This window comes from Neofelis nebulosa, chromosome X, assembly GCF_028018385.1.
Source record: "Neofelis nebulosa isolate mNeoNeb1 chromosome X, mNeoNeb1.pri, whole genome shotgun sequence".
Lineage (NCBI taxonomy): Eukaryota > Metazoa > Chordata > Mammalia > Carnivora > Felidae > Neofelis > Neofelis nebulosa.
Window position 1 is genome coordinate 28,382,634 of NC_080800.1, and position 26,904 is coordinate 28,409,537.

At 37.8% G+C, this 26,904-nt stretch overlaps 1 protein-coding gene across 16 annotated transcripts in view; it reads right to left on the minus strand.

Moving 5' to 3' along the window:
- The window catches only part of DMD (dystrophin), a 2,138,536-nt gene that overhangs the window by 1,451,380 nt on the left and 660,252 nt on the right, over positions 1-26,904 (minus strand). For all 16 annotated transcript variants that reach the window (XM_058713880.1, XM_058713888.1, XM_058713887.1 and 13 more), the window contains 2 exons: positions 15,059-15,241; positions 14,190-14,371 (listed from right to left, as the gene is read on the minus strand). In XM_058713880.1, the coding sequence (XP_058569863.1) occupies positions 14,190-14,371; positions 15,059-15,241 (365 nt within the window). The remainder of the gene's footprint in view (positions 1-14,189; positions 14,372-15,058; positions 15,242-26,904) is intronic.

The following is a 26,904-nucleotide window of genomic DNA, read 5'->3' on the forward strand; positions in this document are numbered from 1 at the left end:
AAACTAGCACCAGACTGGAGATAGTTCTGACAACATCTAGAGGCAGAAGCATGTCAGGATATGATGCTGGGAACTGCTACAGCCAACTTCCAATTGTAAAATCATTTAAGGACAGAAGGAGGCTACCAAAACCAATAAACCGAAAGGAACTAGAGACTATCATGGCAAGTGAAATAGGCCAGTCAGAGAAAACTATCACATGATTTCACTCATACAATGACCTAAGACATAAAACAGACGAACAAAGGAAAGAGAGAAACCAAAAAATGGACTCTTAAATACAGAAAACAAATTTGTGGGGCACCCGGGTGGCTCAGTCAGTTGAGCGCCGAACTTCGGCTCAGGTCATGATCTCACGGTTCATGGGTTTGAGCCCCCATGTCGGGCTCTGCACTGACAGCTCAGAGCCTGGAGCCTGCTACGGATTCTGTGTCTCCCTCTCGCTCTGCCCCTCCCCCGCTTGCACTCTCTCCTCTCTCTCTCTCTCAAAAATAATAACTAAACATTAAAAAAATTTAAAAGAAAAGAAAAGAAATTTGGTAGCTGCCAGAGAGGTATTGGGTGAGGGGATGGATGAAATAGGTGAAGGGGATTAAGAGTACACTTAGCTTGATGAACACTGAGAAACATACAGAATTGTTGGATTATTTTATTGTATACTTGAAACTAATATAACACTGTATGTTAATTATACCCTAATAAAAAAAAAAAAAAAAAGAAAGAACCTCAGATTTTGATGGCACTATGGAGTCATATACTTAACGTATAGCTATCGCACCAGGGGATTTATTGTAATATAAGACAATGACATCCTTATGGTTTTAACCAGGGCTTCCCAAACTTTAATGTGCATACAAATCACCTGGGGAATATGTTCTACTGTGGATTCTAAGTCTAGAGAGGGGCTGAGAGTCTTCATTTGTATGCCCAAGGGATACCAATGCTGCTGGTCCATAGATCACACCTTAAGAAGTGATACTATAAGGCACTTGGATTTGGGTTGTTAGTTGCAGTAAAAAAGCATTTTAAGGAATACCATTTTCCAAATAATTTTACTGAAGATTTGTCTCTCACTCCACACCCTGCTTCAAGGACATACCTCTATGAACATAAAGGAAATTGGTGCAAACATAGAGTCTGCTTTACAGAGACTTTGTTGGACTGTAGAAAAGCATTTCTACTCTAGCCAGTACTGCCCAATAGATCTTTATAACAACGTAAATGTGTATCTGCATTATTCAGTACTATAGCCACTAGCCCTGTGTGGCTATTGGACACTTGAAATATGGCTAGTGTATGTAAATGAGAAACTGAATTTTAACCCATATCTAATTATAATAATTTAAATTTGCAACTAAAAAGATGCATGTGGCTAGTGGCTGCCATATTGGAAAGCATAGGTCTACACCAACAGATAACTGGCTTGACCATAGCAAGGAATCCTTACTGGGCAGTCTTTATCCATAGTATTTTATTATGTCACATTATATTTATAAGGAATTATATCCTGAGTTATATTATCTAGCAATAAATATAAATAGGATTTTCTGAAATTTTGGTTCTCTAGACAGATTTATACATGCCAAAACTGTACATGCTTTCTTAAATCTCAGCGTATATTTTATAGTCTAACTAGTGTTTTCTTGGGCTTTATGGAAATACATTATAAAATATATAAAACTATTTATGAAAACACAATAATATGGTAGGCAATATACTAATAAATATGTAAATGTATAGACTTCATAAATCCTAGAGACCTACTATTAAAAATTACCAAGAAGGGGTGCCTGGGTGGCTCAGTCAGTAAGCATCTGACTTCAGCTCAGGTCATGATCTCGTGGTTTGTGGGTTTGAGCCCCACGTCGGGCTCTGTGCTGAAAGCTCAGAGCCTGGAGCCTGCTTCGGATTCTGTGTCTCCCTCTTTCTGGCCCTCCCCTGCTCACACTTGTCTCTATCTCTCAGAAATAAACATTAAAAAAAATTTTAAAAATTACCAAGAGGGCTAAACTATTTAATAAGCTAGGTTCTCAGGCCCAATTTCCTACACTTCATAATGACTTGCTTATATGCAATTCTCAAATAAGAAATACAACTAATGAAAGGAGGTAAAATATTAATGTGAATTTACAAATTACAAAAGAATCCTCAGTGGTGTTAAAATATGCATGTTATACATGCAAATACAATACAATCACATGATTTAAGCTGTCAATAAAACCTATATATTTGATTTAAGGAGGGCTACCAGTATGAATTAGAGGAACTGAATTTTTAATGCACTTTTTACTTTCAAATGCATGCCATTTTGTAACTAAAATCACACTGATAAACACCAAAATTAATTTATTTCCTTATTCAAACTGTTGGCTTGAAAATCTCAGCAAAATGGTTTTAATGACTAGATTATAGAGTTTTGATTTTAGCTCACAAATTGTTTATGTACAACTAGATGTTCCAGGAAGGCTGAAGTATACTTACATATATAGTTATTTTAACCCCCTTGTATAGGTTTTTGTTTCATTTCCTCTGTTACAAAAGTGATCGATGAAGATGATGTTTACACAGCAGGTGTTTATTAAAACTATCACAAAATGGTGATTTAGTGCAATTTAAATCCAACCAGGTGCTTCCAGTGAATATTCAGGGTCGAAAATGAGTGTGTTGCTTTAACTTGAACCAGAAGCATGGAGAAAACATGGAGGCAGGTTTAGGACACATAAAAATGTCTTTACTGAATTATTTATAAATTAATAACACTACATAAGTAGTACATTATCTACTAAATAATCATTTTGACCTTGTACACTTTGGGACATTTAAATATCATTTTATATATGAATAACAAATTATATTTATTGTGTGTCAGACAATAGATGTATTACTATAATTAATCCTAATGATGCAGGAACTGATCTTAGCCCCAATTTACAGATGGGGAAATAAAAGTATACCTGGGTCAAAGGGCAAACAAGGGGAGGTGGGAAACTGGGACTCAGGTCGTTTGGCCCTTGGGCCTACTTTGCCATCATGCTGCACCGTCCGCACTGATGTTATTTTTTTAGAGCTGATTTTCATACCTATTCCTCATTTCATTTATATCAGTAATTATCAGGATATAAAAACAGAAGGTAAAAAAAGGTCATTTAGTGGGTTTTTATAGCGATTGTCATCAATGGATAATTTTGTTCTTTGTTCTCACCAAAATGAAAAGTACGGTTGTTACTATTGAGACAAATGCTCTTAGCATAACGTTTACATTAATGGTAGAAACCACAATACACTGAGACCCGATTTTCCTCACACATATGGTGACAAGGTAAAATAAATGACCAGATATTTTAAATATTTATAATGTTTCAGTAAATGTAAGAATCAGAGCGTGATATATCCTAGGCAAAGCAAAACCGACAAAAAGAACCCCACCCTGCTTTAAAATAGGAAAGCGATATTGATTTTTTTAAAGGAAAGGTTCAGTAATGCATATACAAACATACGTAAAGGCTTTTGTTGTATGGCAGTAATGAATGGGCCCTATGAAGCACATTAGTAGTTTTCAGCTCTCAAGGTTTGGGACATTTATCCACGCTCAATAATGAACACCGTGTGAAATACAAGGTTCAAAACCGAGAATCCAGTAAATGCAACCACCTCAAATGTGTCCAACTTTCACCATCACTGTTACATGGATACCACCACCTTTCCCACCCCTGCGTCCACCACCGCTGTTGGCCAGTTCCCATTCTGAATTTCTGAAAGTGTAGTGTGTGCATCTGTGCAGTGGCCCCCCTGCGCCCCCGACTCAATAAATACATCCTCTTTCCTCCAAGTCCTAACCATCCCTTAAAAAAATCCGGCTGCAAAGGCTGACAGTGGACACTGGTCTTCGAGCTACTACCAGTAGAGTAGTTTCCACTGGAGAACGAAGAGAGGCAAAGGTCTAACCAAATCATATAAACAGGCTTTCCTCGCCCCTAAAACCAATGCGTCCGTCCTCCTCTCTACGGCACCACCACTCCCACCAACTGGTATGCTAACATGTCTCTTGGGCCAGAAGAGAATGCAAGAACAGGTCATGTACATTTATCAAAAGCTCCCACTAAGCCTGAAAGCGCCCTGCAGCTTGTATTACAGCTTGTATTACAGCCTGCAGCCCGGTCTTGGAGGCCCCAGTGTTTACTCTGCGACCTCACATTAAGTATCTCAGAAAGAATTCACCTGTGAAGTTCCCCTTCCAACGGCCAGAAATAAAAATAAATTGTCAACCCTCCCTCAAAATTCAATGCGTACGAATACTTATTTGTTCACTGAATGGAATGTGAGAAATAGCAGTGTGTCTAAAAAGGATTCTGTGAAACAAAAATGAACCACTGTTTCCAAGTCCTAATCTATTTTTCTCCTCTGTCCATATAACTCAACAGCAGTTTAATTACTGATATTCTTCAACTATCCAGAGCAAGATTAAAGTTCAAAATGCAAACAAATTCACTTGCATTTTGAAAGCATAAATTCAAAATAGTAACAGTAACACAATAAAGAAACTGCATGGCTGGATGAAAAGATTCTTGTGGCAAATACATTATGGCAACCCTCAATTCAATCTTCCTGATTAAATACTTACAAAGTAGATGAAGACACTCGCAGATGTCATCACAAACCAAGGACTACTATTAAATACAATGATTGAAAGATTGTTTAAATTATCCCTAGTAAGAATGAGAAATGTTGACACTCAGAGATCACATTCATTTCTATGGCAATAGAAGCCTACTCAAATTCAAAAATTGTGTCACTATAGAACATCTGGCACGGTGCCTGGCATATACAAGACACATGACAAATATTTCGTGAATGAGTAAGTGGTATCATTGAATTATCAATCAAATATAAGACATAACACAAAAAACAGGAACTTTCCCAATCTGAAATATCAGAATTCAGATTATTAAAATGTCAATTTCCATAAAAGCTGCTCCTGTTAAGGATGTCTATTAACCTAATTTGAACCATTTTTTAGTCCTAAATCACAAGGACATCATTTTTCCTTTTGTCAGCTCCGGCACACTGTTTCGCAAACATGGGCAGCACCCTCCTGCCTCTGGAATTTTCCATTTGTTTGCCTTTGCCCCAGCTACCTGCATGGCTTATTTCCTCCCTTCATTTAGGGCTCTGCTTAAATATTACCTCATCAGAGAGGCCTTCCCTGAGTGCATACATACGATAACACACACAATGATGTTTCCTTCTCTAAATCTATAGCCTGCTTTCCTTCCCTTTTAGTCATTTCTCACCAACTGATACATTATACGTATTCTTTAACTGTCTCCTCCCATGAAGAATGCAAGCTTAATAAGAGGGAGTTAGTCTGCTTTGTTCACTTAGATTTCCCCAGTATCTAAAAACAGTGCTGGGAATATAGTAGATAAGAATTGTTAGTGAGATGGATGAATGAATGACTAAACTTAATTTACCAAACAAAAATGATTTCACCTCCTGTCCATAAGGTTGCCAACTCGAGGATGCCAACTCGAGGATTTCTAATTATCATTGTTTATCTTTGTGAAAAAGCATTCTTCCAAAAAATCCTACTCCCTACTCTCATTTCTAAAAATTCCAGAGATTGGGCTTTCCTATTTGTAATTTAAACTATAAGAATCATATACTTGTTATTACTTGAAAAAGGACTATCCATATTTTAAATTCACATTATCTACACAAAAACAAATTGTGATGGTCAGTCATATCCATATTTGAAAAGGACTATCCATATTTTAACTGCACATTATCTACACAAAAAAAATTGTGATGGTCAGTCATATCCATTTCAACCTGACCAGATTGCTGTATGTTAATTACTGCTGCTTATTAGGCCAGTGATTAGTTGTCAGTACGCACACATTGTCCCTCTTGTTTCTTCTTTCACAAAAATCTTGTAATTCCATTAGTCACCCGTGTGAGATAATATTACCATTGAAGGATTAAATTAGACATCACCAGCATTGTTTATGGAGCTTCTAAGAAAATAGTTCAACTGTCTGTCCCCTCCCTTGATAGAAAAATAGGGACAAAAGATATTAAAAATAGTGGTCTACAAAGAAGGAGTATGGATTTATACTATTCCGTAATTGTGCCAAGAAGATCAGTTCTTGTCAAACTTTAATGTGCTTAAGAATCACTTGTGATCTTGTTAAATGGCAGATTCTGATTCCATAGATCAGACGGAGGACTAATTCTGCATTTTTAATAAATTCTCAGGGAATGTTGCTCCTACTAGTTCTTGAACCACCTCCACCTCGATCTCTAAGAAATTCTCATTGTAACATTGTTAGAAGAATTTAAAAATGAATTAACAAAATGGTGATATAAAATCACACACAAGAGTCTGAGATATTGCATCGTTAAAACGCTCACTACAACACATTTATCTGACAAACTAGAACTACCTGGAAAAATTAATTCATTTGTTCATCCATTCATTCCTATATTCACATATGCGATAGGTCAGCTACTTCACTTGGGAGAAAACCCACTAATTGTTCAGCATCTCCTTTGCTCTGTTCACTTACAAAGGCCATCTCATTTCAAGACTGGAACATACACTCGGGGGAAAAGAGATGAACCAGATTTGTGAGACATATTTTTCTCTCCAAAGTGTTGATGGTGATTCACAACTGTTTGCCATGTTAGGGCTTGTGTTTTCACCCACATACTATTCAGATCTCTCCTCCTGCTGATGTAAACCAGGATGTAACTTCACCTGGCCTCCTTCCTGACTTGCTTTCATTTTCTTCCTTCACCACCACCAAGGCTTTACTTTCCCCCTGCGTGTCCTAACCACAATTATCAGAGAAGCTAATGGAACTTGCTGTGCTTATCTTGATGAGTCCTTGTAGAAATGTCAGGAAATCTCTTTTTCTCTCTGCAGGTTGCATTTTTCAATCAAATTAATTAGTTTATTCATAGAGAAGAAGATTTGCTGTTGTCCATATGCCAGTTGTCTTCTCATGCTTCCACAGTTGGAAATTTTGCCTTTTTCTTCTCTCTCCCTCACCTCCCACCATCCGAAGGGTATTCTCCAGCATAAAAGGAATCCAAACAAAAATGATTTCACCTCCTGTCCATAAGGTTGCCAACTCGAGGATGGCAACAGGCACTGTCCTGTTTTCATTATTTTATTTTAACTATGCAATCAGGGGCACTTAGTTCTTTCCAATTTCATAAATAAAGATTTTTAATTGACCGATAGCAGCATACGTTAGTGCCAAGGCTACCTTAACAAACTTCTTTACTGCATTAGCTTCATCATCAGCTCACATCTATGAAGGTATCAGAATTGTAGTGGAAAGAAATTTATAGAATTTAAGAATCCAATGGAAATGGAGTAATAAGAGGAAAAAAGGAGGGAGAAGCATCTGCATGTTTATGTTTTTTACTGGCATTTCTTTATAAAGCGCACTTCTAAATATTTCCATTGCAAAATTTTAACTTCAAATGTAATTTCAATTACCTTGAACATACTCCCTCACCCCCAGAGAACACACCCAAGATCACGGCCTTTGGGGGAAAAACAATCAAAGAGGCAATTAGAACAAGCTGGGGGAAAAAAAGTGAAAAATATATAGGAAGCAAATTGTTAACCATTATGGTAGAGTTAAAATAATTAGCCTATGGCTAGTCATCTTATTTACAATGATGATCATTCTTTGCATTTTGTAATTATTTTGCATTCACGATCTACTTTTTCATACTCTATGTCAGCTGATATCTTCTCGAGGTGTGCCAGGTTCATAGAAGTGCTGCTGTTTCAACAATCAGTAAGTGAGAATCACAGAGGGGAAGTATGCAACCCCAGTTCACATAAACAGGTGATTAAGAAAGTGAGACCTGGGGGCGCCTGGGTAGCTCAGTCGGTTAGGCATCCGACTTCGACTCAGGTCATGATCTCGCGGTCCGTGGGTTCGAGCCCCGCATCGGGCTCTGTGCTGACCGCTCAGAGCCTGGAGCCTGTTTCGGATTCTGCGTCTCCCTCTCTCTCTGACCCTCCCCCATTCATGCTCTGTCTCTGTCTCAAAAATAAATAAACACTAAAAAAAAATTAAAAAAAAAAAAGCATCCGACTTCTCAGGTCATGATCTCGCGGTCCGTGGGTTCGAGCCCCGCATCGGGCTCTGTGCTGACCGCTCAGAGCCTGGAGCCTGTTTCGGATTCTGCGTCTCCCTCTCTCTCTGATCCTCCCCTATTCATGCTCTGTCTCTGTCTCAAAAATAAATAAACACTAAAAAAAAATTAAAAAAAAAAAAAAAAGAAAGTGAGACCTGGGGTGCTTGGGCAGCTCACTCCAGTGAGCCTCTGACTTCAGCTCAAGTCATGATCTCGTGGTTCACCAGTTTGGGCCCTGCATGGGGCTCTGTGCTGATAGCTCAGATCCTGGAGCCTGCTTTGGATTCTGTGTCACCCTCTCTCTCTGCCTCTCTCTCTCTCTCTTAAAAATAAATAAACATTAAAAAAAAAAGAAAGAGAGGCCTTATCCCTTTGGCAAATCTGAGTAGATTTATGGTTAGGTAGAAATAGGAGCATTTTGTTACCCCTATATATTTTTAAGTTCCTTGTTTGATAACTATTAACGGTTGGTGGGATACATAGTACTTCCTAAATGCGACCTGTATATAGCTAACATTTATGTGTATAATGCAAGGATACCTATTTCCAAAGCAAAAAGGATCCTGACTAGGGCAACCGCTCAGTTGCTTAAGTGTCCGACTCTTGATTTCAGGTCAGGTCATGATCTCACAGCTCCTGAGTTTGAGCACCGCACTGGGCTCTGCACTGACAGCATGGAGTCTGCTTGGGATTGTGTTGCCTTCACTCTCAGCCACTCCCCAGCTTGCTCTGTGTATCTTTCTTAAAATAAATTAAACTTAAAAAGAAAGGATCCTGACTGTTAAAAAGGCAAAAAAATAACAAAACTAAGTATAGCAGGAGTAGTTTATAAATTAACTGTTGGGCTAAAATAACAGAATATACTCGTGGTATACCACAACTACCACCTGGCATAAGATCTGTCATTTTTTACTTGGGTTACTGCAATGACCTTATAACTGCCCTTTCCTCTTCCAGTAGCATGACTGAGATGCTCTTTACCTGTCTCACCCCTACTTAAAACATTCTGGTGGCTTTTTCTTGTATGATAGGGAAAGATAGGATCAAATTGGCAGAGAGGGAAACGTTGGGACCTGAGGTCCCTTGGTGGGGAAAAACACAGATTTTTGGAACGGTGCTGGGAGCGTCACGGCAAACCCCCTTGGACATAAGGTTCCTCTTCAGAATGTAACAGACACCGCCTACTCCCCCTCAGGTTTCCCTCAGTAATCTGACAATCAAAATATCTAACTAAAATAAGTAAAGCATAAAGCTTATGCTATAAGAGGGACAGTATAACCCTAGTCTGATTCCTCACACAATGGAATGGAGCCAATCATGAATGGAGGACCCAGCACATAGAGTTATGAAGCCAGTGAGGGTAGAACCTGAGAAGGAACAAGGGAGAAGGGAAAGAGGGGGCAACCAGAACCTTATAAAACAAAGACCCTTGCCTATAGTGGGGGGTATTCACTTTTAAATGCCCCGTCTCTGCAAAGAGAGCTTTCATACTATTCTCACTTTCTGATCTCATACTCCAATAAACTTTGCCTGCTGTTCATTTTGTGTCCACCTCTTCATTCTTCCAAGCGGTGAGACGATGAATTCCAGGTACTGAGGTAAAAAAAAAAAAAAAATCCTGGAACACTTGCACTTCCACTAGAACTCCAAAGCCCTTTTCTCTTACCCTAACACCACCATCCTAACACCACCATACAAGAGGGGACCCTTACCTCTCTTTTAACCCTGTCTCATACCTCCACTACCTAACCTTCCCTCCTGCAACTTTCCACTCATGCTGATCCTCGCTCCCTCTAACAAGCCGCTTGTTCCTATTTTAGTGCCTTTGAATTGGCTGTTCCCTCTGCCTGAAATGTTACTCTCCTGGTTAACAAATGGTAGTTCCTTCTTGTCATTTAAATTCAAATTAAATGGTTAACACCCCAGAAATAACATTCTTGGATCACAAACACTAAATATCGGCTAGGAGTAAGTTTTCTGAGGAGATTAAAAGGCCTTGTGATACGGAGATGCTTCTCCCGCCTTTCATCCTCTGGGGTTCATTTTTTTTTTTTTAATTTTAATGTTGATTCATTTTTTTTTAAGAAAGAGAGATAAAGAGAAAGCATACACAAGCAGGGGAGGGTCAGAGAAAGAGGAAGAGACAGAAAGAATCCCAAGCAGGCTCTGTCCTGCCAGTACAGAACCCAATGTGGGCTCAAACTCATGAAATGTAAGATCATGGCCTGAGCCAAAACCAAGAGTCAGACATTTAACCAAGCATTCAGGCACCTTTCTCTTGGGTTCTTTCTTTCTTTCTTTTTTTTTTTTTAAAGAATTTTTAAAAGTTTACTTATTTATTTTGAGAGAGAGTAAGTGCAAGTGAGGGAGGGGCAGACAGAGAGGGACAGAGAAAATCAGAGGCAGGCTCCGTGCACTGTCAGCATGGAGCCTTATGTGGGGCTTGATCTCATGAACCATGAGATCATGACCGGAGCTGAATTCAAGAGTCTGCAGTTTAGCCAACTGAGCCACTGAGGCGTCCCTCTTGGGTTCTTGTTTTAACAGCCTCTCTAGAGCTAAAGGAGATCTAGGACTTAAACTCTTATGACCAATACTTTGTCCCTAATGCCTGGAAATGTATCTGATATCTTGAGGTACTCCATTAATATTTGTTAATACTTCTGTTTGTGTGTGTGTGTGTGTGTGTGTGTGTGTAGAGTTTCATGTATGTGTGTGTGTGTGTGTGTGTAATTATAGTACATATATAAATATATACATAATATATAGTTATAAGCTTATTTGTATTCCCAGTTAGTTTTTTTGTTGTTTTGTTTTTTACATTTATTAAAAGATAGCAACTTAAGAATCCTAGCATGGTTTCGGTTATATCTTATATGCCCAGACAAACTTTAATTATCATTCCTCTCATCACAAAATCTATGCTTAGGCAGGGATGACAACTTGGGATGGGGTCTATCCACACTCTGTCTATGGGAGGGAGAGATGAGAAATGTAGACTGATCCATTTTTGTTTGCTAGCAATTTATAATGCCTTCCTACTTCATAGGATGCAGAGGTTTGGAAAGAATAGGTGATGCTCCCTATGAAGCTCATCATCAACAAAGCTCATGAGAATAGAAAGTGAATGGGTAGCAATCTATAAAAGCATGAAATAAAACCTAGAATTATTATTATTTTTTTAAATACTGATGATATCCTATTGTCATAATTAGCTCTTTGGCTCCTTCAAAAAAATCTATTAAGAATCAGGTCCAGCATGGTTTGCATAATGGCTTATCTCAATTAGATTTTAATAGGTTTTATGCATGAATACACACAAAGTTAGGGAAAGTGATATGGAAGACTTACTTTTACAACCTTACAAAAGATTTCTGGATTTGGTTTGCAAAATCATACTTTGTGTATGGGTATTTCAATAAACTGTCCAGAAATGACTGTGTGCTACAGGTGGTTCCATATTAGTGTCTCATTTTCAAAACTCTATGTTTTAGCAAAAACTATGCCAGCTAAGAGGCCACCCTTGCCTTCCTAATAATCATCCCAAGTGCTTAAACACATACCAAAGTGCCCAAATCTTCCCTCAGGACAAACTTTTTTTTTAAGTTTATTTATTTAGAGAGAGAGAGAGAAAGAGAGAGAGCGCGCACAAGCGAGCAGGGGAGAGGCAGGGAGGGAGGGAGAGAGACAGAGAAAGAGAGAGGGGACCCCAAGCAGGCTCCACAGCATGGAGCCTGATGTGGGGCTTGGACTCACGAACCTATGAAATCATGACCTGAGCCAAAATCAGGAGTCAGACGCTTAACTGACTGAGCCACCCAGGGACCCCAGGACAAACTGGTGTTTTGTGTCAATCTTGGCTAAGGACTGATGTTGTTATTTTAGCTTTTCCATCCTCCAGCAGGATGGGGGTAAAGAAATTACACACATACACACATATGTATGTATGCATGTTTGTGCATGTGTATGTGTGTAAATATGGGCATGTGCACTATCATCCACGTATGTGTATCTATGCTATTATCTGTCATCTAATAGTAGATATCCCTTCAAGACAGGCATTTTTCAAAGTAACCTTGCTTTTAAAACTGACTACAAATTTGGGATTTTAAGTTGAATTCACCTTTTCTTGTAACTCAGTCTCAAAGGTAATTAATTGATTAGCATGAACACTTCATGCCATATTGTCCGTCTTACCTAAAAAAAGGGATTGGTGGGGCACCTGGGTGGCTCAGGGAGTTAAGCATCCAACTTTGCTTGGGTCATGATCTCATCGTTCATGAATTAGAGCCTGCATTGGGCTCTGTGCTGTCAGCTCAGAGCCTGGAGCCTGCTTTGGATTCTGTCTCCTGCTCTCGCTGCACCTCCTCTGCTCACACTCTGTCTCTCTCTGCCTCTCAAAAATAAATAAACATTAAAAAAAATTTAAAAAGGGATTGAGGGTTTGATGGGGGCACTTAGCCTCCAGGAGGGAATGGGAAAAGAGAACATAGGAAGGAGAAGACAGTGGTTCTACCATGGGATTTTAAAGACAAGCACATTTTATCTGAGGTTATTTTAAGTTGCACAGATCAGTGAAAATAGGAAGTTGCTACCTGAAGAATGTTGAGACACGACCATAAGTAAGAGAGGTTCTGTATCTTATAATTTATGATAATAAATGGGGGGAATAAATGAGTCAACCCTTGGGCATGGATATGAGACTGACTCAATTGTTAGAATATAGCTGTTGTAACTCTAACTTCTAGGGTTAGTTGTAATCATTAAAATGGGCACATCAGGGGAAAACGTCAGTATGTATAGAGACTCATATCTCCTGGTTTGGAATACCAATATTTGTGAAAATTCTATCCTGCATATGCCTTATTTATTCTTTCAAAAGACAGGAGTTTAAAAATGTGTTTTCCCCCTCCCTATTGTCACACTATAATTTAGTACTGAAATAGCAATCTTCCCAGCATATCTAATGAGCTTCTTTGGTCCTAGTTTAAAGCTTTTAATCTTCATAAATAATAGCTAAGTAAACTTAAGGCGCTTGGACAATTTCTTTAGCTTAATGTATTCAAATCCACAGTTGGCACTTCATTTCTTTTCATTTAAAAATAAATCTATCTTGTCTCGATAGGCTCTACATGAATACACACACCTAACAATATAAATCAAAGCAACACATCCAGAATGATGAGATCTACTTGTTACCTTTATAAGAAACATGCCATTTTCACAAATACCTCAAAAATTCTTTTTTGATAAAGTCAATATGTATTCTTAAAATAATTCACTACCATATAGTACTTGCACAAGGATTTCCAAACATAGATTAGAAGTATTTTTTTTCAAGAAGATTTCCATAAACACATGAGAAACTAATATTTTGAGAGCTTTTCCTTCAGAAGAGAAGTTTCCTGTCAACTGTGCCTAACAGATGATTTTATGTGCATGGTTTCCTGTTTACATTTCTGTTGCCTTCCATGGTCACATTTTAATTTTTGGAAAAAACTGAGAAAATATTAACTGTGACAACAATTTTGGCAACTTTGAGAGCAGAGTTCTGTAGATAATGGCTCTTCTTTTTTTTTTTTTTTTTATTTTTTAAATTTTTTTTTTTTTCAACGTTTTTTATTTTATTTTTGGGACAGAGAGAGACAGAGCATGAACGGGGGAGGGGCAGAGAGAGAGGGAGACACAGAATCGGAAACAGGCTCCAGCCTCCGAGCCATCAGCCCAGAGCCTGACGCGGGGCTCGAACTCACGGACCGCGAGATCGTGACCTGGCTGAAGTCGGACGCTTAACCGACTGCGCCAGCCAGGCGCCCCGATAATGGCTCTTCTATCCAACCTCTCCACATCAATCACAAAAGTGAAAAACAAAATATAACAGACATGAAAATACAACCTGAACATGCCCTAAAAAAGAACTACATGTTCTAGGAGCAAACTGAGAATCCCAACTTAAACGAGAAACTGCATCAAAGTAATCATACAAGTCCAAAACTCACTATTTTTAGGAATTAAAAACAAAGACTTACTTGCTCTGTTTTTCCATGCTAGCTACCCTGAGGCATTCCCATCTTGAATTTAGGAGATTCATTTGTTCTTGTACTTCGGTTTCTTCATCTTCTGATAATTTCCCTGTTCCAATCAGTTGACTTCCCAGTTGTAGAACATTACCAACTCGTCCCTGATGAGATGTCAAATCCATCATGTACCCCTGACAGGAAAAGAAGGTGAAAAAGTGGGCGCTTTAGGTAAATCATTATGGTTTTGAAATTTTTTTTTTTTTGCAATTTTCAATTTGTAGCCCAGGTAAATTATATTCCAGTAAAAGGATGTGAGTTTTTATTTAAGAAAACCCAATAGCGTTTTAAATATGAATTAAGGGCAACTAGCAGCCTATGTCGCCTTCCACAGAAGCAGATCCTGAGATAAGGATCTGTATGCAAGTGATGTACTAAGTAAAAGCTCCCAGAAAGACATGCAAAGGAGCCAAAGTAGCAGAAAATAGGACAGCAAAGGGGCGGAAAGCAAGTTAAGGGTGTCACTTCAAGAAAAGTCTCCCATGGAGGGCGGTGTAGCCTGATACCACATGGGTCCTCCAGAGTGACTGTTATAACTCAGCATCGCTTTGACCCAAGAGAAGGGAGCTGGGCTCTCATATCCCTGGCATGAGTCACTGGCAAAATGAGATCTCGGCAACTTCAAGTGTCATTCTGCAAGACAGAACTTTAAATGCAGGCTGTTGGAATCCCACGCCCATCAGCACTGATTTGTTTCCATCTCAAAATAAAAGCTAAATTACCAAAGTACAAGGATCTCACAGAGTAACTGAGATAAAAAGAGGGACTTGTCATTATGACAAGTCATGTGCTTGGTTTCATCCATCAACGTTTTGCTTTACCTCGTGAGTATGAAATTGTTCTTTCACTTCTTCTACATCATTAGAAATCTCTCCTTGGGCTTGCAATGTGTCCTCAGCAGAAAGAAGCCATGAGAGTACTTCTTCTAAAGCTGTTTGGTAACTGTCCAGGGTTACCTCAGTCTCCATTGATGAACGGCCAATATCATCAGGAGTTTCCAAGTGCTGCACAATAAAATAAATTGGGTGTTATACAATGAGTATCTTTGCAGACTGTTCCAGTACATTACATGATAAATCGAATGAAATATTTAAAATGCTAGAAATGTCCACTTGCATTATCAGAGACATGAACAGCAGACACATACAATACCAAGTCTGCATTTTAACATCTCACAAACATACACACAAATTCTCAAATGGCAGTTGAAATCCACTTCAAATTAGTATTTCATTAAAGCTTTTCTGGATTATAGTAAAAATGAATTAATACATCATCTCTTCATGCTGTATTTTAAATGCTACCAATTTTCAGCCATAGGTAACTTTTTCATTTTATATTTTCAATCATTTATACATAAGCATTATTGGTATTATATTTACATACTTTTGCAATGGCATTAAAGGAAACATCTCTTCCCAAGAGAAGGGAATGAACTATTTCTGAAAATTTAAAGAGCAATAAAGTTATCGGGTTGAAAATAACTGAGGGAAACAGATGAAATTTAAACAGAAATACGTCATTCACACAACTGAAATTTCTAACAGTATGATGACTTCTATAAATTAAGCTTTTATTTCCAGAAGGCCATGGTTTCAGTAGGAAGGCATTATCTTACGAGATGTAAAATATGAAGCATTTGCTTCCACATTCTTTTAAAAATGTTAATTTATTTTTCAAAGAGAGAGTGCATGAGTGGAGGGAGGTACAGAGAGAGGGGGACAGAGGATCTGAAGCAGGCTCTATGTTGACAGCAGAGAGCCCGCTGGGAGGCTTGAATTCATGAACTGTGAGATCATGACGTGAGCCAAAGTCAGAGGCTCAACCTACTGAGCTACCCAGGTGCCCCTGCTTCCACATTTAATTAGTAGGATGTTAAGTAAGATTCCCAACAGTTGTCTTGAAACTCTGAATTTCTGAATAAAGCTGAGAACAACAGGTACACAGTCCATAATTCTAACGAGAAGATCCAGGCCACCTATGAAGGCACTGCTAAGAAGGAACCAGAAGACTGGCCCCACCACTTTCAGCCCATTACCTAGCTGAAGGTATAGAAGAAGAAGTACAGTGACTGGAGAAAACTGATGGGGAAAGATTCTTTTGGAGTAGTGGGAGTACTAGGCATGTCCATACCTCCTCCCCACCTCTAGCTAAGTAATGGAGACTTTAAAAGACTCACCTGTAGATAACAGGTTAGTTTCCAGGATGGAACACTGACCTCTAAACCTGGTTGGGTGTTAGCAGGGATTCCGAAGCAATGGGACCAGTACTACCAAGTACCAGGAGACAACTCTTGGGGTAACTAATGTGTCCGCTGCTTTAATACTAGGGCAATTGCCAATGGTAACGATTCGAGTAAGTAAGAAAATGTGCATGAATTTTTATTTGGGTAAAGTACACTCATGGTACATTGCTGGGCTTCAAATATCTTAAGAAAGACGGCATTCAAGAGGGTTTCCTGCTGAAGGAGGGGATACAAACAAAGTGTTGACACAGTGAAGCAGAGCAAAAATCTTGAAGAAGTGTTTGGAGAGGAATCTTCTGTATACTCCAAAGACACTAAGCAAACACCAGGCCCTAACAAACAGGGTTCTGCAAAGGAAACAAGAGGCAGCATAGAACAAGCAGAAGCTACTTGGGAGACTGCATGATCTTGTCTAGAAAAAAAATCCCCCCTTTTGATGGCTTTCCTCTGACAGGTCTGCCTTGAATTTCTAATCCCTCTCAATGCTGGGCCTTATCCCACGGAGCTGCCAGCACCAACTTAATTGTGCTCTTCCAACAAATGCTCCTATTTTGAAACTTTATTATTAAAAATTTCTTCAACTATTAAGTCCTCTAAGATGGAGAGACATTGGGGGAGGGCTTTGTGTGATATTTTCATCAAATGATGCATTCTTCCTGTGTTTCTAGAGAACTGGCAGAAATATGTCATCCTGATAGGTCAAGATCACCCAACTCTAGTATCTCGAATAGCACAAGGACCCTGAGAGACCTAGTTGCATGGGCCCACCTCAAAGTCAAGGCAAATTTCTGAAGGTCTTAGGGGTTTGAACAAGTTCCATGGTGTATCCTTTCTCTCCATCCCTAATTACTATTAATAACAGATATCAAAGTCAGCATTAAGAGGAGAAAAGTCACACAAAGGTAGCCTGGGAGATGTATGTAGTCAAGAGCAGCTTCACAGTTGTGCAACCTGAGCAGTGGTACAGTGCCCCAAGGCTCAGAAACATACCTTGCTTGTTTTAACTGTTTCCTGACACTGCCCTTAATAATGTTATCTTTGAACGTGGGTAATGGAAGTGAAGTCCAATAAGGTGACAAAGGAAATGTGCAGGGGAAGTAAGTATAATATGTGTGTCGACCCCCATTTGCATATAGTGTTACTGACGTGCCATGAGCATAAAATTCGGGTGGACACACACTATGCGGGCATGGAGCAACACTCAAGCCCGTCCAAGGGAAGTATGTCTGCGAACGACCGATGGCACTAACAGCCCCAAGAACTCGTGCTTTCTGTTTGAACCAGAACTTGCTTCAAATGCAGAAAGAAGGCAATTCTAAGAAAACAAGAATGACCACAGAGTCCTTGGATATCCCTTCTTACTTGTATTTCGTTCCCATATTAGCCAACCATTTAGGCTGAAATTGAGGACACAAAAAGAAAGGGAAAGGGCAACCCCGGGTTCCTTGTCCTTTCAATCCTGCCTTACTCATCAGAATGATGAAAGTACAGAATAGGAGTAGAACGTGCACCTATCGAGAAGTGAAATAAAAACAGCTAAGTTAGTGGTGCAATGTTTCCACATTAAGAATGAAATACATAGGCATGCACAAGCTACAAAATACAAATTGTATAGTGCCGGTGATTCTGCAGGAGTTAAATGGTCTTATATTTACATTTACAACCGCAATTGCACAATGTAACAATGAGCAATAAAACCCATGCTAATACTTTAAAATTTTAATTTTCTTTGTTCAGTATGAAGTTAAACAGCAAATAAAAAACACAATGGCAAGTCAAGAAAGAGAGACCATGGAATAAAGGAAAACAGCTTTATAGTTTAATTTTAACAGCACTGTCCTTCCTGCTCTTTGAACAAGGGGCCCTGTATTTCATTTTTCACTGTACTGCACATTGTGGGGCCAGCACTGTGTGTAGGTGAAAAAAATACAATTCAATTCTGAATATTTTGGCTTCTCTGGGTTACAGGTGAGAGGAGACGGTGCTTTATTATCATGTACGCTAGAGCGTGGTTGTAAAACCCAAGGGCTGTGGAGGCAGTGTTTGAATCTTGACTCTGGTCTGAGGTCTTATCACCCTGGGAAGGTTACTTAGCTCTATCATTAGCCTTAGTTTCCTCCTAAGTAAAACAGGAGCAGTGATACTTTCCTAATAAGATTGTGGTAAAAATTAAAGAACAGTATATCAAGTGTTTAGCAGAATGCCTGATCTTCTGTAAGAACCCAAGAAAGTGCATGATAACTGCAATTATTATGGGATTCTTATATGCATAAGAACCATTATGAAACTCAACCTACTCCACTGTTATCATCTTAAGTCACTGTCCAGATTTCAAAAGCCAAAAAATTATTGTGGAAAAAATGATCCGAAAAACTTCTGAGGGTAAGCATCAATTAAACCTTTATGAAACGTGAACCTTAACCTAGCTCCTACATCAAAGTTCTAAAAATCATTAATGATCTTGATTTCAAATGTATCTTCTCAAAATGATAAATTATAAACAACACTATTACTCAAGTAACACAATACATTTTACCAATGTACAATTTGGATTACAAAAGTAAACATTCCCACTGATAGATAAGTAGGTAAAGAAGATGTGACATATATACACAATGGAATATCACTCAGGCGTAAAAGAGGTGGAAATCTTGTCACCTGTGACAACTCAGATGGACCTAGAGGGCATTATGCTAAGTGAAATAAGTCAGACAGAGAAAGACAAATACCTTATGATTTCACTTCTATGTGGAATCTTTTTTGAAAAGCAAAACAAACAAACAGCAAAACAGAAACAGACTCATAAATACAGAAAACAAGCTGGTGGTTGTCAGAGGGGAAGCAGGGAGATGGGTACAAACTTCCAGTTATAAAATGCTTCAGTCATGGGGATGTGAAGTATACCACAGGGAATACAGTCAATAATATTGTAATAACTCTGGTGATAGATGGTAACTAGACATTACAGCGATCATTTCATAATGTACATAAATGTCAAATCACTAGTTGTACACCTGAAACTAGTAAAATATTGTATGCCAACTACACTTCAATAGAAATAAAATAAACACTTCATGATTTATTGATATTTACAGAAGCTTGAAATTTTGGAGACAATTTTAAAAGGCAAATCTTTATAGTCAAGGACATGAGGTCTAGTACTCATAAATTCTGAATCTCAAAGTTTTGTCTGAGGATGTTCATAAAACAAAAACTTTGCAAAGACAGCCTTATTAAAGCTAAACTCAAACATGAATAAGCTGTGTAAAATAAAAAATAACTCAATTCATTATTATTTGTATGCATAAAATCAACTCTACATACATAGATGATTATGGTCAAAATTGTCATCAGGGCTCTGAGTAATTCCTTCTTTGTCTAGACAACTATTTTTCAAATGTGTTAGTCATGATTCATCAATGATTCATGAAATCATTTTAGTGGGTCATGACCAGGAATATTTAATGGGTCATGACTAGGAATTACTTAAAATTAAATAAAATTAAATTAATAAAATAAATATTAGCCTGTGTCATTTATATTAAGGATTAATATTGCTTTCTGAACTTTTGTTTGAGATATACATATATATGTATCTATGTATATATGTGTCCATATATGTTCCAGGTCAAGAATAAAAAAAGTTATTTTCCATAGGTCAGGAAAGAAAATTGGAAACAATTCTAGAATTTCAGCACAAGTAAACCCATGAAAGAAGAAATGTGCTTGAATTTTCACATTTGCACATTTTCAATAGAACCTTTGAAAGAAAATACATTCTTTATAAATCCATCTTTAACACTGGTGGTTCTGAAGCTCCTTGGGAGCTTCCCAGGTGTAGTCTAAAATTGATCCATCTGTGTGGAAGACAGAGAGAGACCAACTAAAGAGGCAAGCCACTCCAGATAGGTAGGTGGCAAGGGAACTTGCATACAAGCCTTGTTTACATAGAGACCTTAATGGAGTTCAGTCACATATACTGTCCAGATGGGCTCAACATCACATCACTCTCTCAGAGCTGCATCCTTGGGGCAGCTCTAGGAGTGGGGAAGGCAGGTGGAATCATTCCAAGGACACAGGCAGGGGTGAGGGGACCTCCAATTGCCACGGTCCAGCTCATGGATCAAGGAGTAGTCATGTCCTCTCAAAGACCTCCCCCAATGAACAGAGAACTTAGAAACAGATATATGTAGACAGGCGAATACTTTTGGTTCCAGCTCCCCAAAACATGTATTTATTGCTACAGTATTTCATATTTTACTAAACTTGTGGCTAGTTCATACATATCATGGCAGCAAAGGAAACTTTCTAGGAAATTTGATCTTTGCTTTTTATAGAAGACACATGCATAAGAAAATGTTACCAATCATTTCATGACTTAAGATGCCAGTATCATCAAATGGAACTAATTTTTTTTCCCCTAGGCTTCAATCTTCTTTTAATTTCTATCTTTCTCACAGTGGTTTATGTTTCTCTGCAGTAGACTGGGCAAATAATGACTCAGGTGAGAGGTATAATGATGGACGGATGGAACAATTCTGGCTGTTTTCAAAATTAAGAACACTAAAATTGATTCAACATTCTCCACACATTTCAGAGGCGTAATGATTGTCCTTTCACATGGGGACTTACAGATATTGTCACCTATGTTCCTTGAAGATGTTGCTATTCCATAAGGTGGAAGAGTATAGAAGAGGAAATGAAGTAATGAGGGAAGACAAATGAATGTATGTGTTAGTCCTGCAATGTCTAGGACAAATGTCTGGAAACGGATTTCCAGTGAGAGAAATTGTTGTAATAAAATACAGAGCAATAGCCTTGACACTACTTCATTATGTAACTTGTTTTAAACCCAGCTTACTCTCCATCTAATCTTGAGTAAGTTGTTTAACCTCTCTAAATCTCAGTTTCCCCATCTGTAAAACAAGGAGAATAAAAGTGTATCTCCATAGGATTGGTGAAAAGATTATATGAAATGATGCAAATAAAATGTTAAGCACATTCTAGTTTCTAAGAAATGTTCTACAACGCCTGTATTTGGGGACCAATGTTCATTGAAATGGCAAATGACTTTTACGAGGAAACACAGTTCAATGAGCTGTGTGTATTTTTAGAAGCACGACTTTGCCAATTGAAAGTGAGGTAAGTCATCAAATGGCTACATACAGGTAGTGAAACCAGCAATCCAGCAAACCACAAAGCTCTTAGAAAAATAGCTGGGATGTTTCCAGAGGGCACATCTATTACTGAGTACTTTTATATTTCTGTTGAAACCAACCTATTTTGGCAACTTCCCCAAATGCCACTTTAAAATGTGACAGGACTTTTAACCTGGATAAAAACAGTTCTTTTCTTCTTGAATGTGTAAACACTTCAAGAACATTTGAAAATGTTATCACTTAGCTCCCTTAAATGTGTCATACTTTTTTTAGAGTCAAGTCAGTGCATGGATAGTGAATTTTTTGGTGTATTCTATAATCTTTTTATTGTTCAGTGAAAGATTACTGGAAAGCTAAAGGATTACAGAGGGATAACGAAGTGGTTCGTTTACTAAATAACAGAAGAACCATTCATAAGAACTAGGATTAGTATGTGGAAATATTCTTGCATCAGTTCCCCTGTGTTTCCTCAGAGATATAACATGTAAACCAGGGTATAATTCAAAGTATAAAAAATGATTGCAGAAGTGATTTATGACAAATTAATCCATCATGCAACACTGTACATGACATTCAATCTAATCATACGATCAACGAGGTAATTTTTAATACTGCTTGGGCCTGAAATTCAGTTCAAAGTTAAACCCTAATGAGGAATTAGAAAAAAATTATGGTCTCCTGTTAGGGCAATATTAAAACAACAGTCACAACAACAACGACTACATCTATAAAAGCAGTAACAACAGCTGCCGTTATTTATTGGGCACTTAGTGTCAGTTAATTTGTTAAGCACTTAACGTGCACTGTATCATTTTTTACCACAACAAATCAGGATGACAGAGCATAGTAGGATGAGGGAATGGGAGCAGAAAAATTAAACAATATGCCAAAAATCACAAAAGTGATTTGCTGTTCTGTGACTTAAAATCAAGTTGTTTGGTTTACAAATGCTTATCTTCACCACAATTTTATAAATCTCTATTAATGAAGAAAATGATTTCAGAGTCTGGGAAACAGCACTTTCACAAAATATCTTAATAAGAGTTCTTAAAAATAAAATAAAAATGTATATTTCTTTGTAAATATGTTTAGTGATGGATGTTAAGTAGACTACTGCGAACATTTTACAATATCATGAATCATTATGTTGTATACAGGTGTTGAACACCGGAAACATAATGCTATATTACAATTACATCTCAGTGAAAATAAATAAAATTATTAGAGGAAGTTATAGCTCAGGCTCATAAAAAGAAAACAGTTATTGAACTAACATTCTAACCCAAATCTCCTAGTCACCTAAGAAGGATTTTAATTTCAAACAGCAACTGTATTGAAGTTGTCTTATGTCAAGTATATAAGATGAGTCCATTTTTTTTTAATGTATGTGTATTTTGAGAGAGAATACACAAGCGTATATGCAAGTGGGAGAGGGGAGCGGGAGGGGCTGAGAGAGACCGGAGAGAGAGAATCTCGAGCAGTCTCTCTGATAACATGGGGCTCAATTTCCTGAACTGGGAGACCATGAACTGAACCGAAATCAAGTGTTGGATGCTTAACCCAATGAGCCACCCAGGTGCCCCTAAGATGAGTCCATTTAAAGAAAGCTAACAGGAAAGGTCAATAAGATTATGGTTCAGCTAATAAATTGTGCCTTGAAAAATTGTACGTATCTATATATTTTCTTCTTTTCTTCACTTCCACAATTTCACAATCAATGGTTTTGAAACTACTAAGAAAATAATATCCGGAACCCACATTGCTAGTCGGAAATCAAATGTAAAGTCAAGAATAATGCTTGCAAGACTAAGACACTGCTGTAACACTGAAAAAGGGGACAACGCAAACGCAGACAGGAGTGTGACATAGCCGAGGTGATGGCACAGACTCTCTTTTATAAGACAGAGGAAGATGCACAAAAAGTAAGTAATGTAAATATTTTCTAAAGGAAGACATGTGCCAAATCTACTGTTTGGACTCTATACTTTCTATAATTCCTATCACATGCCTTTCGTTTTTGTATCAGTTGATTTTCTTCACTATTACAGAATGTCTTGCAGAAATGGTATATTGTGCTTAGAACACTCTGGTGAAGAAGACAAAAGAAGTCTATCATCATCTGTATACATATGTGTTATATCTATGTGTATACTTCCATTTTTAAGGAAATCTTTTCCCAGAACCTATTAAACAAAAAGGTTATGGAGCCAAGTATTCATCTTGATACCCAGAAACAAGTGTCCACTGCAGAGACTGCTGGTCCTTCAATATCTGTCCTCCTCCACTTCTTATATAGGAGAAAATATAGATGAGCTATGGAGCCTGGCTATGCAGAGTATAAACTATAGTTCCCAGCTTCCCTTGCAGTTAGGTGTGACACGTGACCAAATACTGGTGAGAGGAACAGGATATGTGCAACCTCTTTGTGAAAAGTTAAGAAGAATCAAAATGTTCTTCCCTTTGTAGTTTCCTTCTTCCCACAGGCTGTAATACAGACATGACGGTGAACGATCCTTGATGAAGTCAGTATCCTAGGGGATGACAGAGTATCATGGCAAACAAAACGCTGGTCCCTGGATGGGCAAAGCTTTCCTACAAAGCCCGGACTAGCAAAATACTGATAATTCTGAAAGAGAAATCAACTTGTTTCTTAGATAGTCCATTACTATGTTGTCTCTGTTACTCCCACAATGCCTATATCCTATCTAATACATGAGCATGCCCTAAGTTTCTAGGAACTGAGATTTTATTATAAAGATAAATGTATTTCTAAGGGCTAATATGTGGTTTTAAAATAAACTTTCTACCATAAAATCATATGCCTCTCTGCTTAATATACTCTCCCTCTATGAAATGTATTCTCAATGAAGGTTCCAGTTCATTTTGTTTCATCATTTTTTCTTTCTTTTTTATTCTTTTATAGAGTGAGAGTGAGCATTAGCAGGGGAGAGGGACAAAGGTGGGGGGGGGGGAGAGAGAGAGAGAGAGAGAGAGAGAGAGAGAGAGAGAGAGAGAGAGGGAATGTCAAGCAGGCTCCACGGTCAGTGCAGAGCCTGACGTGGGGCTTGATCCCATGACTCTGGGATTATCATCGTTTTTCAACCCATTTAACTTTTAAAAATTTCTTTCCAGATTGATTTATATAAGTGACATATTACATTGTGCAAATTTAAGATGTAATTACCACTGTAGCTTTAGCTAACACCTCCATCATTTCACATAATTACCATTTCTTTTTTTGTACTGAAAACATTTATGATCTACTCTCTAACCAACTTTCAAGAAATATAACACAGTATACACTTCTAGACATTACACAAATCTCTGTATTCCTTGAAGGCAGGAACTCTGTCCCATACTTAACAGAAGATACAACATACAGATAACTAATAAATACTAGTTGAATTTAATTGTTTTAGGTATCTAATTTTAATTTATTATTAAAACTCATTTGCTCTTCCAATTTATGGTCTTGTATAAAAGATGTTTCAACTAGTGATCATGTGTGGAAAATAAGTGTATCATGGCGTGAAGCATTCATGATTTTAAATATATATATTTTTCCCAACATTCCCTTTGACACATACCATGTGTGTGTTTATTGATTATTTCCTTTTCTTTATCTAAGTCTACTTTTCAAAAATTTTTAAGTTGATTTATTTATTGAGTGAGAGAGAGTGAGAGAGGATGCACAAGTTGGGGAGGAACAGAGAGAGAGGGAGAGAGAGAAAATCCCAAACAGGTTCTGCACCATCAGCGCAGGAATCGATGCGGAGCTCAAACTCCTAAAGTGTGAGATCATTAACTGAGCCGAAATCAAGAGTCAGACGCTTAACTGATTAAGCCACCCAGGCACACCTTATTCTACTTTTTCATGTTACTGGACATATATTACCTCTCTTAACTATACTATCTTTCATTTCTTAATTTTCTCTTTTCTTGATCTCCTTCTGAAAAAATTTGTCTTGGTTATTGTCATCAACAAAGTAATAGGATCTTTCATAGAAAATCAAAAAGGATGGAAAATAAGTAATCATTGCTACAACAAACCCTTCTAAAGCAATGAAAGTTTAGAAAGAAAATAATAAAAGAGTTAAATAGATTTTATTTTATTTCTTTATTTTTACTTATTTAATTTTGAGAGAGAGTAAGCAGGAGAGAGGTAGAGGAGGGAGGGACAGAGGGACAGAGAGAGAGAGAGAGAGAGAGAGAGAGAGAGAGAGAGAGAGAATGAATCCCAAGCAGGGTTCCCACTGGCAGCACAGAGCCCGATGTGGGGCTTAAACTCACAAACCATGAGGTCACGACCATAGCTGAAATCTAGAGGTAGACAGTTAACCGACTGAGTCATCCTGGCACCCCAAAAATATTTTTTTTGTCATTTATGATTTTATTTTATTTTTTTAATATGAAATTTATTATCAAATTGGTTTCCATACAACACCCAGTGCTCATCCCAAAAGGTGCCCTCCTCAATACCCATCACCCACCCTCCCCTCCCTCCCACCCCCTATCAACCCTCAGTTTGTTCTCAGTTTTTCCAAATAGATTTTAAACGTACCTAATATAAAAGATATGTCTTTTTATTGATAAATTTTACAATAAAGTTTTTTTGATAAATACCAATAAATTCATATGTAAAACAGCTTTCTCAAGAACTCATCAAGTAGTTAATGAAGAGCATCCAGCTTAGTGATTTCTTTGCACACGTTATGTCATATAATTCTCACAACAACCCTAAAAGAGGGTCCATTGCCCAGATGAGAAAATTGAGGTCACACCCATGAGGTGTTGGATGAAAAACTAGCCCCTCAGCAAACCAACATCCCTTCGTGTCACTCTGAAGGGCTAAAGGAATATTATGAGATCCATGGATTCCAGAGAAGAAAGATGAACACAATAACTATAATAATTTTGGCAAGCTTCAATAATTTTAAAAGTCAACACATACAAGTAGGAAAATTCATACAAGTAGGAATTTAAAGAATTGGGGATTTTCTGAAAGTAACTTTAAAATAAGGCAGTTACAAGATATGTGAGAAGACCAAGTCAGTTCTTAACGCTATCCTCCTCAGTCCTAAGTTTAACAATCGTATCTACTTTCAAACATGCCTAATGCAAATATACCAAGTCTTACTTACTTTAATCAATCTTTTCTAAGTATTTGCCATTTCTTGATAATCTATTTGCTTCCCATATTAAATCTCATTTCTTTCATGGAATCAAGAATCTCATTCCATTTCACAGAATCAGGAACTTCCCA